At 43.1% G+C, this 16,335-nt stretch overlaps 1 protein-coding gene across 1 annotated transcript in view; it reads right to left on the bottom strand.

Annotated features, from left to right (window-relative positions):
- PARP8 (poly(ADP-ribose) polymerase family member 8) overlaps positions 1-13,805 on the bottom strand; it is a 117,624-nt gene extending 103,819 nt beyond the window's left edge. Inside the window, exons 1-2 of the mRNA XM_087759785.1 lie at positions 13,170-13,805; positions 12,229-12,283 (exon numbers count right to left, since the gene is read on the bottom strand). Coding sequence (XP_087615911.1) covers positions 12,229-12,283; positions 13,170-13,260 — 146 coding nt within the window. The 5' untranslated portion in view covers positions 13,261-13,805. The remainder of the gene's footprint in view (positions 1-12,228; positions 12,284-13,169) is intronic.
- Between the last annotated feature and the right edge of the window lie 2,530 nt (positions 13,806-16,335).

The following is a 16,335-nucleotide window of genomic DNA, read 5'->3' as shown; positions in this document are numbered from 1 at the left end:
AAGTGCTTTGCAAAGAACACCTAGCCTGTAAAATGAAGAATGGGAAACCGTATAAAGCAACATCTTTTTTTTTTTTTTATTTGCTTTGCAGTTCTGTTTAAAATATTTTCTATAATGCATAAGACTATACAACTTTTATCTGTTCAAGCTAAAATGCATTCTTACATGTGTGCAGCATCTACAGTGAAATATCTGAAATACATACTATTTCTAAACATCTTTGTTCAGTCTTACTTAGGTACAACAGAAATCTCAAAAACATCCCAGTTAAAGATTTTTAAACCTAAATCAGCAAACAACTCAGGCTGCAGCTGCAATTATTTCAGCAGTGATTTTTTTTCTCACCACCCACATACTAGACACCAAAAACAGAATAACGAACAGCAATGAACACGTGATCGCTCAGATTAACAGTCTGAGCACCCATTGTTATTCTGGTGAAACTTCCCAAGAACTGAAACAAGTATTTCAGAATATGTATATATTATCTGAAGAGAACTGGGAGGTGAGTGATCTATAGCTGCTCCATGCTGTTAACTTGCATAGTACAGTTGTTTAATACCAACTATTTCATGTCTGTCTGATTCAATAATATGAACACATTAGGTACAAGTTTTTGCCAGAGTAAGTCAGTATGCAGAGCACCTCTGGAAAACAAAAGGCCATAAGAAAGAAGGGTGGAAAATGACAAGTTGGGAAGGAATGGAAAGACAATTGTAAGCAGCCTATGCTCTCCAGTGGCACAGCCAAAATGGAAACGGCCATGGTCAGGGCTGGTGTGAAACCTCCTCTAACTTCTGCAGATTGAAGTCATCATTATCCCTAAAGGGGGAGTGCAGAGGTGGTATTTTCTGTGGGACAAGAACTTCCTTGTGCCAGAGGGATCCTGTAGGAACATCTATGTTCCACACAGACATGGAAGTGCTCTGTCACGCTCACCCTGGCACTGAAAATGAAAAAAGAGACCACTGCAGTGTCTTGGCTAGTGCCTTTGCTCATGGGGTTTCACCACATGCAAACCTGAGACTTGAGTGCCACACTGCTGAGAACACCACGTTGCTATGCGGGAAAACTTCTCCAGTTTCTATCACTTCAGGCATGTCTGCCCCATTTTGGTGTCGCTCCCCTCCCAGTCCCCCAATATGAACCATTCCCAAATAACATAATTTATATCTCATTTTATCAGCTTCCATGAAACTTGTCCTTACCTGTCACCTAAAATGCAAACACAAATAACGTGTAATTTCACTTTGGTATGTAACTAATCATGCATATATTAAACTATTCTATTAGAAGTCAATGAAGATAACGTACTGCATTTATATTTAGCTTTGCTCTATTTAAACTTCCTTAACAAGATGAATGTAATTATAGACAGGTCCTCAGTGCTATAAGTTGGCACGACTTTACTGAATTCCATGGCAATTTGTCAATTTAAATTAGCTGAGAATATGGTAATAATGTTACATCACCTAAAGTACAACAGAGAAATAACTTGGGACAAAATACAGATGGGAATACGCTGTAAGGAGCCAGAGTAATGGTGAAATGCTCATTAATACCAGCAATTTATGATGGTTCCCTCAGCACTTATGCCAAAAGTTCTGCAACTGTTACATACACTGAAATATGCTGGAAATGTGCTTTAGAATTTGCCATGCCAGACAAGACATGCCACCTTTCACAGTGGCCTTTCAGTTGAAGACTTGACCCACTGTGCTGGTGGCTGATGATACCTTACTAATAGAGGAAATGAGTAACGACTTTGTAGCCAGGGTAAAAGCTTTTCTTGACCCTAAATGACGATTGGTTTATGTCCTGCATGAGCAGAATCAATAGCTTTTGTAATTTTTATCCTGACTCATGTAACTGCAACTCCTGTTCTCTTCATGGACAGCAAATGGCCTAATCCTTATTAGCACACTGGGAGGCCAGCGTCTTCCACACATCCATCCCTGCCTTGAAGCCAGACAGTGCTAGATGTAAAAGGTATTTACACTCTGCATCTCTGTGTTTGTTGTCCTTGGCAAAGGTCAGTTTTTAGCCGAACTACAGGATGAATGTGTTTCTTCGTGCCTTAAATAAAGGCATAGACTTTTATAAAGTAGTATTTTTTAATATCTAGTTATTGATGTTTAAACACTGAAAGAGTATAGTAAGCAATTACTTATCACAAGAGGGACAATCTACAACAAATAAAAACTTATCAGTAAAATATAAATCCAGGTACAGAAAGAGCCTGGAGTCTCCCTCCACTCATCTACTCCCTATAGTGTGGTTCACAGGGAGAATGCATTCCTTTTAATCCACTATATATAGCTAAAACCAAATAAACACTAGAATTTCTAACAATTTGTCATTTTAAGTAAGGATACCAAAACGAACAAATGAAATATAACAGCCAAAACATGGAATTGTAATTGTCCTTAGATTATCGAGCAAAATACCTGAACAAGAACTGAACTGGTAGCTGCTAATCCCATGCAATTTTACTTCAGTAATGAAGGTAGAACAGCTTTAACCAACACTGAATTTTGATGTAAAAATTCCATCAACAGCTAAATCCGTCACACGGAACATGTAGAAAGCAGGACTGTATGCCAAAGGAAATGCTGCTCTTGTGTTATACAGATATTGGGGAGGCGGGGGAGAAGTATATGCACATAGGTCTGCTAAAGAGAGCTTGCATCTGTGGTGGGCTGATCATGGTGACTCTTTACTTCGTACTCTAGAGACCAATACTAAACTAATTTAAAACTTCTGTTGGCCTGAGATAACAAAATTAGTATATGTCCAAGGAGATTCTTGCAGAGGTTATGTTCCTCCTGTTGCCACCTAAACATATCCAGTTTCACTGTTCTTGTCATCAACTGATAAAACATGAGTCCTGCTTCAACATATAAGCCTACAAAATCCTACTACTGAAAGTTTATGGCAAGCCTAACACACCTTGTTCTATAGGATGACTTAAAAGTCTTTATAGCAAAATCATTCTCTAACTTAAAAGAAAAGAAGTAATAAGCTCAGTTTTCAGCTGTAACTCCATTAGAGCTACAACCATGTACAAAAGATTTCATGTAACATTCATAGAACTGTATTAAACCAGTAGACTACCTTAATCTATATAATTCCCTATATATAAGGGAAGGTTGTTGATAGTGTCCATAACTGTCATACTAAGGCATTAATCAAATATATGTTTTCCAGAAGTTTTTACTACTTGAAGGTTACATTTTTTGGTCTGAAATACTGTAAAGCTTTTTTTTTTTAATGTTTCCACTGTTTTGCACAAATATATACTGAAATGACCAGATTTTACACAGTTTTAATCTGGACAAAGTCAGTATGTTCCTTTTAGGTGTTCTCACAGAATCGGCCTTGTGAAGAAATCACCATTTCTATTTCAACTAATGGTTATATCTACAAAAAGCTCTGAAACCATTTTGGGACTCAGCTTAAGATTTAATACCGATTCTGAGTGAGTGACAGCTAAAGAGGTTTTCATGTGGCGTAGCAAATTACATTATTAAAAGAGGGCTCTGTGACAACCGGGTTTTCAAATGCTAAGGCTAAAAAGACAGAGGAAGAAAAGCATAATTTTGACAACTGGCCTTCTGTCTGTGCCCTCTACAATGCCAGCAACTTGGTAAGCATGCATGAAAGCAAGCTTTTTTCCTTGGATAATTTGCGGCTCTCCCACCAGGAAAGTACTCACAAATGAGAACACATCTGCAAAGATGGCAGAAAACAGAACTCTGGTCTTCATAACTTCCCTCCAGGTGAAAAAAAATCACCCAGGTTGCTGTTCACTGGTTGTAGTCAGGGCCAAATAAAAAATTCAGCAGTATCGGTGTGGACCCAAGTAAGCCCCATCATGTCAGTGGAATTACTCCAGATTCATACAGCTGTAACTGAGATCAAGCATTTGACTATCAGCAAGTACTTTTATGACAATGAAGTGCTTCCTGGTTTTGATGCCTTTAGCAGCCCCAGGTCCTAATTTGACAGAAGAACATCCTAATTATTTTCATATTTTTCTGTATGTATGATTATTACGGGGTGAGAACTCCCCATCAAAGATGAAGTTTTCAATATCAAGGAAAAAGAATAAGCAAGAAGGAGCAATACCACAAAAAACCCTAAAATAAAGTATTCTGCCATTTGCAGAAAAGCTAATGACCTGGAATAGCATGTCTAACCCATAGGCTATTTTTTCTACTTGAGAGCAAATGCTGTCTATCACAAACACCTTATGGAGTAGAAGCATGACAGTTGAATGGTGCAAAGTTATCCTGCCTTCTAGCTTGTCTCTTAAAATATGAAAAATTCTGATCTACAAACATAAAATGGAACATTCATTTAAAGCAACAAGATTTCAAGATGGCAACCTGTAATATATGAGATGAAATGCAGAATGCTACGCAGTTTGAAAGGAACTTATTCTTTAGTTATATGCTTCTTTCTACAAATGGTATACCACCATTTTTTGCACTTTCTTTTAGCAAACAGTTCATTTCCTTACACAGGAGACATGCTGTTGCCCCTTTTATTTCTGATCAATGCCTTGAAGCTGGAAGGAGACGTCTGGAGGGTCTGCTAGTTTCTTTCAGCTTCCTCTTTGCCCTCAATTCTTTGCTCCAGACAGGCTCCCACTGAACACTACAGAAGTCTCCCTCTGAAGAAGTGATTGAGCTCAATCTTAATTGCTAGGACACGCCATAGTCTTCTACAACAGGCATGAGAAGCCAAAACCCTCTACAGGGCTCACACAGCTACGGAAAGATGCTTACCCTCCAACCTTCACCCAGGACTGTTTTCTGCCTGTTACCTTGTGGGAGCATGTACAAGACCGTGACCTACTCCCACGGGCTTACATAATGCCGAAAGCACATATGACGGTGTTTAGCCCTTGCAGTAGGAGAACACAACGTCTGACATAAAGCTCCCTGGGGATAATGGGTCCTCCCAAGGGAAGTCTGACTCATAAAAGCAACAATTGTTCCCGGTCCTTAGGCAAGGCTCTTTCCTGCTCTTCCTCCCATAGAAAGACGATGGATGCAATTTTGTGTGAGCGGGCAGAAGGCTGTCAGGGGAAGGAGATGTTACTTCTGTACCTTGTTTAGTCCCTCTTCTTTCAGTGAGATTTTCTAGCTACTGCTGCACAGGATAGTAGGCTTATCTTTATGAGTCAATTTTACCCTTTTAAAAGGAGCTCCTTTTCCTCAGATGAGGCCAGTTCAATGAAACATCTGTAAAAATCTTCACCCTCTTGTAGCAAGCAGGACATTAATTCTTAAGAGCTGTCCTCTTAAGTGGGATTTATTTAATGCCAAGGCAGAATTATACATTGAAGTTTTTCTAGATTTATTCACATTTCATCCCTTTCTTAGTTTTAATTGTAACTAAAGTGAACTCTCCCAGCAGTTTAAAATTTACTTTCCCTCTAGGTGCTGAAGCTTATTAAAGTAGGTGTTTTGACTCTGAGTGATTAGACTCTGACTCAAATGAGAATTCATGTTCTGCACAGTAAGTAATCCATGGAGAAAAAATGCCAACAGGTATCCTCAGCTCTTTATTTATGAGCAATGAAAAATATGGGAAATTATTAGAGACTAACAGGAAAAGCCAGAAATGGCATTAGTCCCAATACAGAGAAAAGTGATCTGAATTGATTTTGTCAGAGTGAACTCCGCTTTCAAATTTATTTGTCTTATCACATTAACACTTTAACAATGACAGCCTACAGGTCTATTTTTAGGTACTTAATATGTCAAAATATGTGATGAAAGCAGATGAAAGCAGAGAAAGAAGAAGCTACTGAAAATATTTTCTGTAAAGACATTCAAGCACTTGTTCCCAACTCTGTGCTGGTGAACCATTCAAACAACAGTGCATACATTTGTATGACAAAAACACTTCCATAAAGATTGTCATGCTTTTTAAAAGTGCTAAGCAACACGCAGTAATACTAAGACCACTACATGGTGTGGGAGTTTGGCACTTCTGAAAACTAGGCCATTCATTTAAGCGTCTAAAACCACATTTTTCTTACTGCAAGGTAGACGTTCACAATTTGAATGTATTGTTTGTAGTACAGTATGCAGCTGAAGAGGACACCCACTCACTTTACCAGACCAGTAAGAGATCTCCACAAGACCATACTCTCCCTAAAGTATGGGATTTTTACAAGATGTAACAATGGGGACTGGGTTAATTTCAGACAGCGCTGATTTTCTAACAACAAGGCAAGAAGGCTCTGTCAGGCACAAGACCATCAAAAAAGGTGAGCTCCATAAGACTGTAAGTAGAACGGAGATGACTTTGCTTTTCACAAACCCTCAACATTGCACTTAATGACTTTTTTACTATAGTGTTCTACTAGACCTCTTTTTAGGATGAATCATTTATTAAATCACACCTACTGAATTTCTTGTAGTACCTATCAAAAAAATATCTATAGAAATGTATGGGTAGGTTTCATGTACGTACAACACACTGCCGATATTAGAAGGTAGTATAAAGTCAGAATAGGTACGCTAGCAGGAATTCATAGAGTGGAAAATGCTTGTCTTAAAGAGAGATTTTAAAACTGAAATTTAATTAATACCTGACACAAAACTGTTGTTTTAGAAGTACCCAAGGCTGTATTCAACATTACTTCATCTACAGAATCTTTAATGAAGAAATGAAAATCACAGTGCTTGCCATGTTACATCTAAACTAGATTGCTGTCTCATATCACAGATTTCTCTCCCAGGAAATGGTGCAGTCCCAGCAAAAATGTTAAGCCATATTTGATAGGAAAGTCAAAATTGAAATATGATGTACTATCTTCCAGGTATTTTGAAACAGCAATAAACAAACAGCTATGTAAAAGCTGTGTATCTAGTTTTCACCCCTCTCTTACTGCAGTAGAGGTATATTTCAGGAATGTAATTATGTATTTAATAACCTGAACACAAAGTTAAGCACAGCCATCAGCAACAGAAGATGAACTGTACTTGCGCCAGCCCTTCCTAAGCTCTGTATAAAACTGACTCCAGCTAAACTAAAACCATCCAGAGCAATGGATTTCATAAAAATCATCTTCTCAAGTCATACTTTCATGTACACTTTCATCTTATGTAAGCCACCACTGCTTCCAAAAGGAACAGTCAAACCTTCTCTTCCCAAACCTTGCATAGCCAGTAAACACACTGCCATGCAATGACGCTGACAGAGGAGCTAGGTTAAAACTAACCTATCCAAAAAATTCTGGTCTTAAACCAGATCATTTTGGAAAGGAAAGAAAAAAATGAAAATGTTCAGCAAAGTGTTCCATTTTGGTATTTTCTGATGGACACAATTTTATATTTCAGCTTAAAAAATGTTTTTCAGTTCTCTCTCTCCTTTTTTGCTACAGTATATATAAATTGAACATAACTTTTAAGATAAAAACAGACATCAGTTAGCCCCAAACGATTTTTCTTCACAGCTTTTTTTTGTACTTTAGACTTTCAGCATTATCAGAGTGACACCAGAATTTCAAATTTATTCACCAAATGGAATCTCTTATATAGGCAGTTTTATTAAATTCACGTAAGTAGCAATAGGGCATACCACTAAAGGGGAAAAAAAGGTAATCTGTATCTATTTATCATCAAGTGGTTCAAACATCTGGTGGACATAATGTGCGAGGACTTCAGATAGTGGTTTTCGTCTCTAGCTATAGAAAGCCACAAGCAATTTAGTTACTCTTTCAGTGGTGCAGCTCCCCAGCTGTGAAATATTTCACTGCTACAGTGAGGTGGGAATTAACTCATCAGTTTACATGAGAATTTCTTATACTACAATATTAAGCACTATGTATAACCTCTTTAATAGAAAACAAAAAGCCAAATATTCAAAATCAAAACATCCTAAGCTAACAATTTGTCATTATTTTAAGCAAAAATAAACAATTACTTCAGACCAAAATTCAACATTCCTTGCTTTTTCAGAACTGCCATTGTTATCATTGTGCTAAAGTACAGAAAGCAGAACACAAGAGTCCACTGTGCAAATAGGAGATGGGAATTTTGCTGACAAAATTAATCTGTGTGTTCAGTTCTTACAGGTCTTATCTAGTTTCTTTACAATATGCTGCAGTATTAGATGTGTTCTCATGTGCATCCTTATTGTCACTGTCCCTCACTGCCAATGAGAGTTAAGTACATATTTGAATGAAGAGGTATTTTGGGACTGATACGATGTCCTTGTTTAGCCTCAGGAAAAAAAAAAAACGGGGGTGAGAAAAACACTAAAAAAGGAAACATCTTTTTTTCAGGACAACCAAGTACTGCTTCTACGTAAAACATGTCAAATGACATATAAAGTGAAAACAACTTCAGGGCATCAGGCATTTTTATTTGAAAGACGACAGATCAGCAGTTCTGTTCAGTCTGCATTGTTTCTGGAGGAGCAATGTTTCATCAGGGGCAGAAAATAGGAAAGAGGAAACAAGAGATTCTTATAAAAAAAAGAGAACTTGACATGTTCACACTTCAATATCCTTTTTAGATCCTGCAGTAAAAAGCACAAAAAATCCAGCCATTTCTGATATTCTGCCAGATGTAGTTAAAGAAGACTAACTCTTGCACAGTCACAGCACCCAAATGAACACTTCACTTTATAAGAAATCTATCACCCTACTTATTGCTTTCTGACAATGAAATTAGAAATTATTAAATTGATAAACAGTCTGCCCCATATTTAGCACCCACATTATGCACAAAGATGTGCTTTCACTAATAAATTGCTAATGACAACCTTCCCAAACCAGGAAGCAGCATCTTTGCAGTGTCAAACAACTCTTAATAATTTGGAAGTGTGAACACAGTGCATTTAAAAAAAAAAAAAAAAGAAAAAAAAAAAGGACAGTGACATACAGTCCAAAAGGATTAACTGAACTACATAGGTAAAGGATTATTTATGATAATTCACACAATATAAATATGTTTGTATTTACAGAGATTCTTCCCTTCTAACTTTTCAAGAAAAATCTTGCAAATGCAGAATCTCCTTGAAGCATATTTATGCCCATCCAGTGATCATTTACACATAGATTACTTACACAATACAATAGCTTAGTATCACCTAAAAGTCAAATGTTGGAACAGGTCTACATAAAGAATAAAAAAATAATAGTTCTCGGTTCCCCTGGAACCTCTGTACTTGAACAAAAGCTAAGTCATGCCCTCAGGGTTTGGTTCACCACTTTACTGTGGGAATACAAGTTAACTCAACTGACGCGATGATAAATGTGCTCAGGATCAGGCCTATCTATTTGGATTGATCTGCAGCGTGGTTATGTACTACCTCAATATCTGAATAGGACTAATTCAGGAAGAGACTGCGCAATCAATCCAAGCAACAGGGAAAAATCAGATAAAGTCAGAGAAGCTGGCCCCAAGAAGAAAAATCTCACACAGATAAACTTAACAGTTTAACGGACAAACACAAATAAACGTTAGGTCCTCATCATAACTGAAATAGTACTGGTACACAGACTTCCATGGACTTGTACTGATCTACTGAGAATCTGGCTCTGGGTTTATAAATTAAGACCATTGATAAATGGTTTATAAATTAAGGTTTATAAATTAAGACCATTGATAAATGGACTTAATGGGCACTAGAGGCAACTCCAGTATGCAGAGGAAAACCCCGAGTGATGTTTAACTTGTTGGTATTGTCACCTGCCTTTCTATAAGGGTAAGACAAAGAATCCTCCTTCTCAAACAGAAAACATATTGCTGTCTTTCAAGGGTTTCTGCTCTTGTGTCTAACCACTATGGCTAAAACAAAGCCATAATGCACACTGACCTAAAGGAACATCTAAAGGAAATAAAGCATGGAAGAGACTTAGTTCCAAGCATGGCTAAGGAGTGCGAAAGTACTGTAATCTTCCTTACATACCATTTCTACTCTTACTCATTTAAATCTGCTTCTTGGTTTGAACATCCATCCAGGGAACATCCAGCCCTTTGCCCATTACTCAGAAGCCTGTGTTCCTATTAGTTTGAAAAACAAAGTCATCAGGCTGAATATCTGAATTAACTGGACAAGGCCTGTCGGCTCATACTCAAGTCAATGATGATGAGCTAACAGAGGTTTTGTCATTTAGGGACAATTCCTGAGTGCAATAGTCAAAAAATGGGGTCACCACTCAGGAAGTCCACAGCTGCAGCAGTGGCAGTAAGAAAAAAATCATGGCCAAATGCAAGAAAAAGATCCTTAGATAGCCTTGTGCTCTCCTAACGTGTTACCACATACAAGTCATTGCTGTTGACCCTGGAGACTTGCCCAAAGCCTGCACACAGTGCAGTATAGGTGCTGCTCAGCCAGCTCCTTCTCTAAGATGAAACCACTAACTCATCTTCAATGTCAGCAACTGGTCTGGCTCTTAACAGTCAAGACTTAGGGTTTTCATTTTATGTATTTCAGAAGGGAGCTTACTACCATAAACCTGCCACTCAGTATAGCACTGTACACTGAGAATATTGTAAAACGTCTTTCTAAATCACAATACACACAAGCAGAGAGCGTGAAACTCTTACCTCAAAGGATGCTTTTTAAATGTCCTTAAAATGTGAGAAGTGGAGTATGCCCTAACTAACAACCCACCTTCACCAATTTCTGTAAGCATAACGTTTGTTTCTCAATTCACTTTGAATTTTCAAGGTCCTGAGACTAGTTTCCAGTCAACAGTTTCCTAAGCAAATGCTGACCCCAGTTAAAATTCAAGGCTGCGGGATGGAAGGCACTCTTCCATCTCTCATTGTATAAATGACAATGTTTTGTTTCAACATTTATAAAACAGTTTGTTTCCCATCAGTTACGCCCTTCGGCTTTTTACGTTATTCAGCTTGGAAAATGGAAACAATAGACAGGTTTCACTTCCTGGTTTCTTGCTGCAGTATTTGGTTTAGAAAACAAAACTTAAATTCAATCACTTTAGTAACATGATAAATAATATTTGTTAGATAATTTTTACCTTATCAAGCCTTTCAAAATTGTCTTTTAAAACAAGACCAAAACAAAACATATACTAAAACCCTAAATGAAAGAGTATACTACAAGCAACCTGAAAATACACCGATTCTAAGCTACTGCATGAACTATTCTACTCCCCTGAAAATGACAGAAGTTGTCTTTTCCTTTAGTAGGAAGAGGCAGGGTAGTGAGGTGGGAAAGCATTTTTCTGAGCACTCTCACAGCCTGGGGACCACCTGGGAGCCTGGTCCTGCAGCCAGACCCCGAAGCATGCACAGGGGAGAACCGATGGCTGTGCTCTAAGTGCTGCCTGCATGGAAAGGTTCACTGGCAAAAGAATACAGTACTTTAAACTAATGTACCCCGGGAGAAAAAAAACAATTACCGAAGATATCAGATGAACTGAGGGAAAAAAAAAAATAAAAGAAAACAAGTAAAACCAAGACTTCTTGCCGAGTGTAATAAAATTCAGCTAAAAGATAAGAGAACGACGTAGCATATACTGTTAACGCCTTATTAAGTAAAAGGTGTCAGGGAAACAAAAAGGATGTGTGTTCAAGCTTTTACATATATTTCCTCTTGAAAACAGACAAACACAACAAATGCTGAAATATAATTAAAAAATATGTACATGCACAATCCAGCTTCTAACCAAAAGGTCGGAACCACTTAGAAATATTTAAACTAACATTCAGTAAAAACATTTTTTGGCCTTGTAAGCTATACTGACATTTCACTTAATGTCTCAGGAATTTGATTTGGTCAATTGCAGACAGTCTTGCATCCGTCATGGGACTAAATATGGCTCTCATGCAAGAGAATAAGGTGCGGATGTGAAATCTGGTCTATTTGTTATTAAAGTTGTAACTTTTCCCAGTTTTTCAACATGAACTAACTTTATATCATATGTTGATGCCTTTGCTGTGTTTCTGTTAAGTTTACGTACAGCAGAAATTCTAGTTATCCACATAAATTAAAAAAAGAGAAACGGTGAAGCTCCACAGTGCAGCACTCAGAGGAATGAGCCTCTGACAACTAGAATCACCTTTCTGGTCACCTCCCTCGACACTTCCTCCTCAGTTTACGTTTGCACGAAGGCAGATGATTTACTGATCCTCCTTGCAAAAGGAAAGGAAACAGAAAAAGCCTTCCACGGTATTGAACCGCCGCACCTCACTGCCAGCAGGAAATAGTCATTACTGTAAAAAAAAGTACCTTTTGGAGCCTCCAATATAGGTGAAGGTAAAGGTGGAGTCTGAGTACCTGAAATCTGAAAGACAAAGAGCTGCGTTATCACAACTTGTCTTTATTTCGGCTGAAACAGCCGAGGTTTTACAGACCAGCATTCAGCTACCGACACGGGGGCGGGCGGAGGGGGGGTCGGGGTGAATCGGAGGAAATGCAGCATCTCCCCCCAGCCCCTCGCAACAAGTGCCCGCTGCTATGGCAACGGCAGGGATTTCCATTGTCAGAAACGGCAACAGGCAGCCGCAAGCCGGGCTCCTGCGACGGCTCGGCTCGGCGCGGCCGGCACCGCGCCGGCACCGCCAAGGAAGCCGCGAAAGCCCGGGCGGGCGCGGAGCGGGGGCGTTTGCAGGGACCGGGAGGGCGTTTACCGCCGGCCGTGCCCGCGGCCCTGAAGCCGGGCGGGCGTGCGGGGACCGCGGCGGGCACGGGGGACAGCCGGACCCCGGCCGCCCGGAAACCGGCCGCGTAGCGCCCGCCGGAGCCACTAGCACCGGGGCTGCGCTCGGCTGGGCGTTCGCCCCGGCAGCCGCGGGCTGCGCCAGGCGGCGGGGGGCACGCACACTCGCCCGCACTCACACTCGCCCACACCCGCCTGGTTTTGCGTGTGGCCGCTGCCACGCTCCCTGCCTCGGGATGCCCCCCCCCCCCCCGCTTCCCGGCCGGCGCCTGGTCCCATCTGCCCTCACATGCCCTCGGAAGGAGAGGAGGAGGAGGAAGAAGGGGGCTGAGGGCTGGCACACGCCGGCTCGGCGGCGGCCCCCGCTCCCAGGAACGGCGGCGAAGGGCACGGGCACGGGCACGGGCACGGGCACGGCCCGGGCAGCCGCGCCGCGGCGGCAGCGGGGTCGGGGGCGGGCGGCGGCGGCAGCCTCCGCGCCGCCAACCTGGCGCCCGGGAGAGAAACTCACCTGCAAACAGGCAGTCCTTCTCCGCCTTGCACTTTTGGATCACAACGTCAATATCCTTCTGAATCCTCTCTTGTCTTGAACACATCCCCATGAAATAAATCCCAGGGGAAAAAAAAAGCAGCCTTTATTGCCACCCCACCCCACCCCCCACGCTGCCAGTTTTTAATATTCAGTCCGAAAGATGGACCCTGGGGCTGGCGAGCAGGAGTCTCCGCGGCGGCCCGGGGGGATCCGCTCGGCCGGCTGGAGGACGGAGGAGGAAGGCAGCGGGAGCCGATGTTGTATGCCCAGATGTGCCCGCCCAGATGTGCCGCCGCTGCCGGCGAATGGCAATTTCCTCACAATGGATCCAGCGGAGGGTGGCGGCGGCGACACGGGACGCCCCCACCCCCCACGCCCTCTGGGTTTTTTGGGGTTGGCTGGCTGGTTTGTCTTTTTTTGGAGGGGGGGGGGGAGAAAAATGGGGAGGGGGGGCCGAGCCGACCCGACCGCTCACATCCCGGCCCCTCCCGCCAGCAGCGGCGATCGCCGCGCAGCAGCAGCGCGCAGAGCCGGCGGCGGCGGCGCCCGCACCCGGTCCCTGGCGGCGCGGCGGGGCCGGCGCTGCTGCAGCGACGCCGAGCCGCAGACCCTCCCCTCGCTCCCGGCCCGGCACGTACGGCCCCCGCCGGCTCCCCCGGCGGAGGCGGCGCGGGGGAAGGAAGAGGCGGATGCACAGAGCCGTGCGGGCGGCCCGGGAGGCGGCGGGCGCGATGACCCCGGCCCCGCCGCCGGCCCTCGCCTCCTCCCCCCGCTCCGGCCCGGGGCACAGGCTGCCGCCTCCTCCCGAGCAGCGGAGAAAGGCAAATGGCAAGTGATCGGGGCGGCGGGGCGGCTCCCGGGCCGGCACCGGGGAGGAAGCAAGGCCGGCGGCGGCGGCGGGGCACGGAGGAACGGGGCGCTTCCGGGCCGGGCGGGGGCCGCCGGGCTGGGGCGGGGAGTGGGGCCCGCTCGCCCCTTGTCCCGGCGAGGAGCCCCGTCCCGCGGCGCCCTTCCCGGGCACGGCGGGGCCGCGCCGGCCTCCCCCGGCAGCCGCCCCCGGGCACCGCCGGCTGTCGGCGGGGCGGGCTCTGCGGGCGGCCCGCTCCGGCTCTCCCCGCCGCCGGCCCCCTTCCGCCGGCGTCCGCGCCCTTCCGCCCCCGCGGCGGCTGCGCTCCTGCCCGGCACCGCGGGCGGGCGCCGGCAAGCGGCTCCGCGGGCAGAGCTCCTCTGGCTGGCGCTTCTCCGGGCAGGGAAGCCTGGCAGCCCGGCCTCAGCGGAGCGCCGTCCCCTGCCTGCCTCTGCCTGCCTCCTGTCGACCGGGGTGCGGGCCCGTGGAAACAATAAAAAGAGAATTAACGTGTCGGTAGTCCCTCTCTCACCGCCGTGGTTTTCAGTCGCGCTCCCCTGCCCTCGGTCTCCAGCAAAGCTGTCTCTGACAGCTGAGGGCTTCGGGAGAGGACTCGGGCTGTCGTGACAGTGCCTAGCAGTCGGCGCTCACCCAGGCCGGCGGCTTCGGGCGCTAATGCAATGGGAGTAATAACCGTAGTATACCTCGGAGGGAATGGCCAAGTCTGCAAAACCAAATATTCTTCATCAGAGTGCAAAGCGAATAATTAATAAAAACGGGTGTGGATGTAGTAGAAACAGATTTGATTTAAAAAAGTTGAAAGAATATTCACAGAATTCAGTTTTTATGTATTCACCCAGCTCTAAACAGTTCCCATGGATTATTCATTATTGAGCTCAGTCGTTTTCGTGTTTTTTCATTAAGCAAGTCTGTATTAATTATGTATTGTTGATTTCAAACACAGGGGACAAACACCATCATTTTCTTAACTGGAAATAGCTAAAAACGCGAGGATAAAAAGATTCCATATTTATTCCTATCTTGATAAAATTTTGTGTCTGAAGGAGGGAACAGAAGGGAAATGACAAGGAAAAGCAGGTAATGTTTAAACAGAACAAAAAATCCATCACGTGATAGGACTCTGCCTCTAAGAAAATAATTTATCTTTGAGGGGAGATTTCTAGACGACTTTTCAGTGCTGTTCACTGAATTCTTTTCTATTGCAGCAAGACTTTTCCAAGGCATGATACAGAACTTGTCACTGTAGTCAGAAATACAGTGTAATATGGTAAGACACTGTCATTCTGTCAAGTTATGCCAGCTTGGTCAACAAGTGATGCTTTTCTAGAGTTTTTTTCTAGCTATTCAAGCTAGGACGTCAGCAGCCATTTTGCTGCCTTCCCCTTAATCATAGTTGGAAGATGTAATCAGAACTTGATTTATTCTGGTGGGGTTTTGGTCCTGAACCTTGTAGAGAAAGGTCTCGCTTATCCCTCCCATGTGGATCGGGAAGGGGGTAGGTTATTAGATAGCTACAGGATATTTATGCTGACAGTTCTGCTCACAGCTTCTTCTGACCACAGGGTTCTTCTCAGCATCATGTCAATTAACAATTCTTGACTGCCTTTTTAAGCCTCAGACTATTTTCATAGGCTTGGTAACAGTGAATTGAAAAGTCATCCACAAAGAAACACCACTGTCTTCAGGAAAGCTAATATGCTTGGTATCTGGTTTCACAGCATCAACTGACTAGAACAAGAAGTCTGGAAATATGGCTGGTTATTTATTCCATTTATTGTTTTTTACTGTAAGTGGCTCTTAAATTTCTAGATTCTTAGCCAATTTGGCCCTTGATTTACTTGATGACTCTAGCAGTGTTACAGCAGGAATGGCTGATTTCAGTGAGGAAAAGCTAGATTATATATCGAGGTCATTCTCTTGATTAAAATACTGAAAATGGAAGTGTTAGAAAATCAAGGTGGGTCTTTAGAGTTGGTCCCTAAAGTTGTCAAGATTGACAAGCTGCTGACATCCAGGTACCCTAAGTGTTACTGCAACAGTATCTCTGTGCGTGCTGTAATCCCTGCAATGAGGTACATTATACCATTCTCTTGAAGAAACTTTCTGAAGAGCTTTACGAGTAATTTCATGAATGATAGGACAGTTGGTCTTGGAAGTAACGGTCTTGGCTCAAGGGAATTCAGCGTATGTCTTTCCAATTGTTTTTTCAGTCTTGGAAAACTGGCTCATGTCATTTCTAGTTTTGTCTCAAGCTCAGCTCAGTTCAGCTCAGTTTGA

This window comes from Nipponia nippon, unplaced genomic scaffold, assembly GCF_047370975.1.
Source record: "Nipponia nippon isolate SJK-2023a ecotype South Korea unplaced genomic scaffold, ASM4737097v1 scaffold_20, whole genome shotgun sequence".
NCBI classification, from domain to species: domain Eukaryota; kingdom Metazoa; phylum Chordata; class Aves; order Pelecaniformes; family Threskiornithidae; genus Nipponia; species Nipponia nippon.
This window is presented reverse-complemented; position numbering and strand designations above follow the sequence as displayed.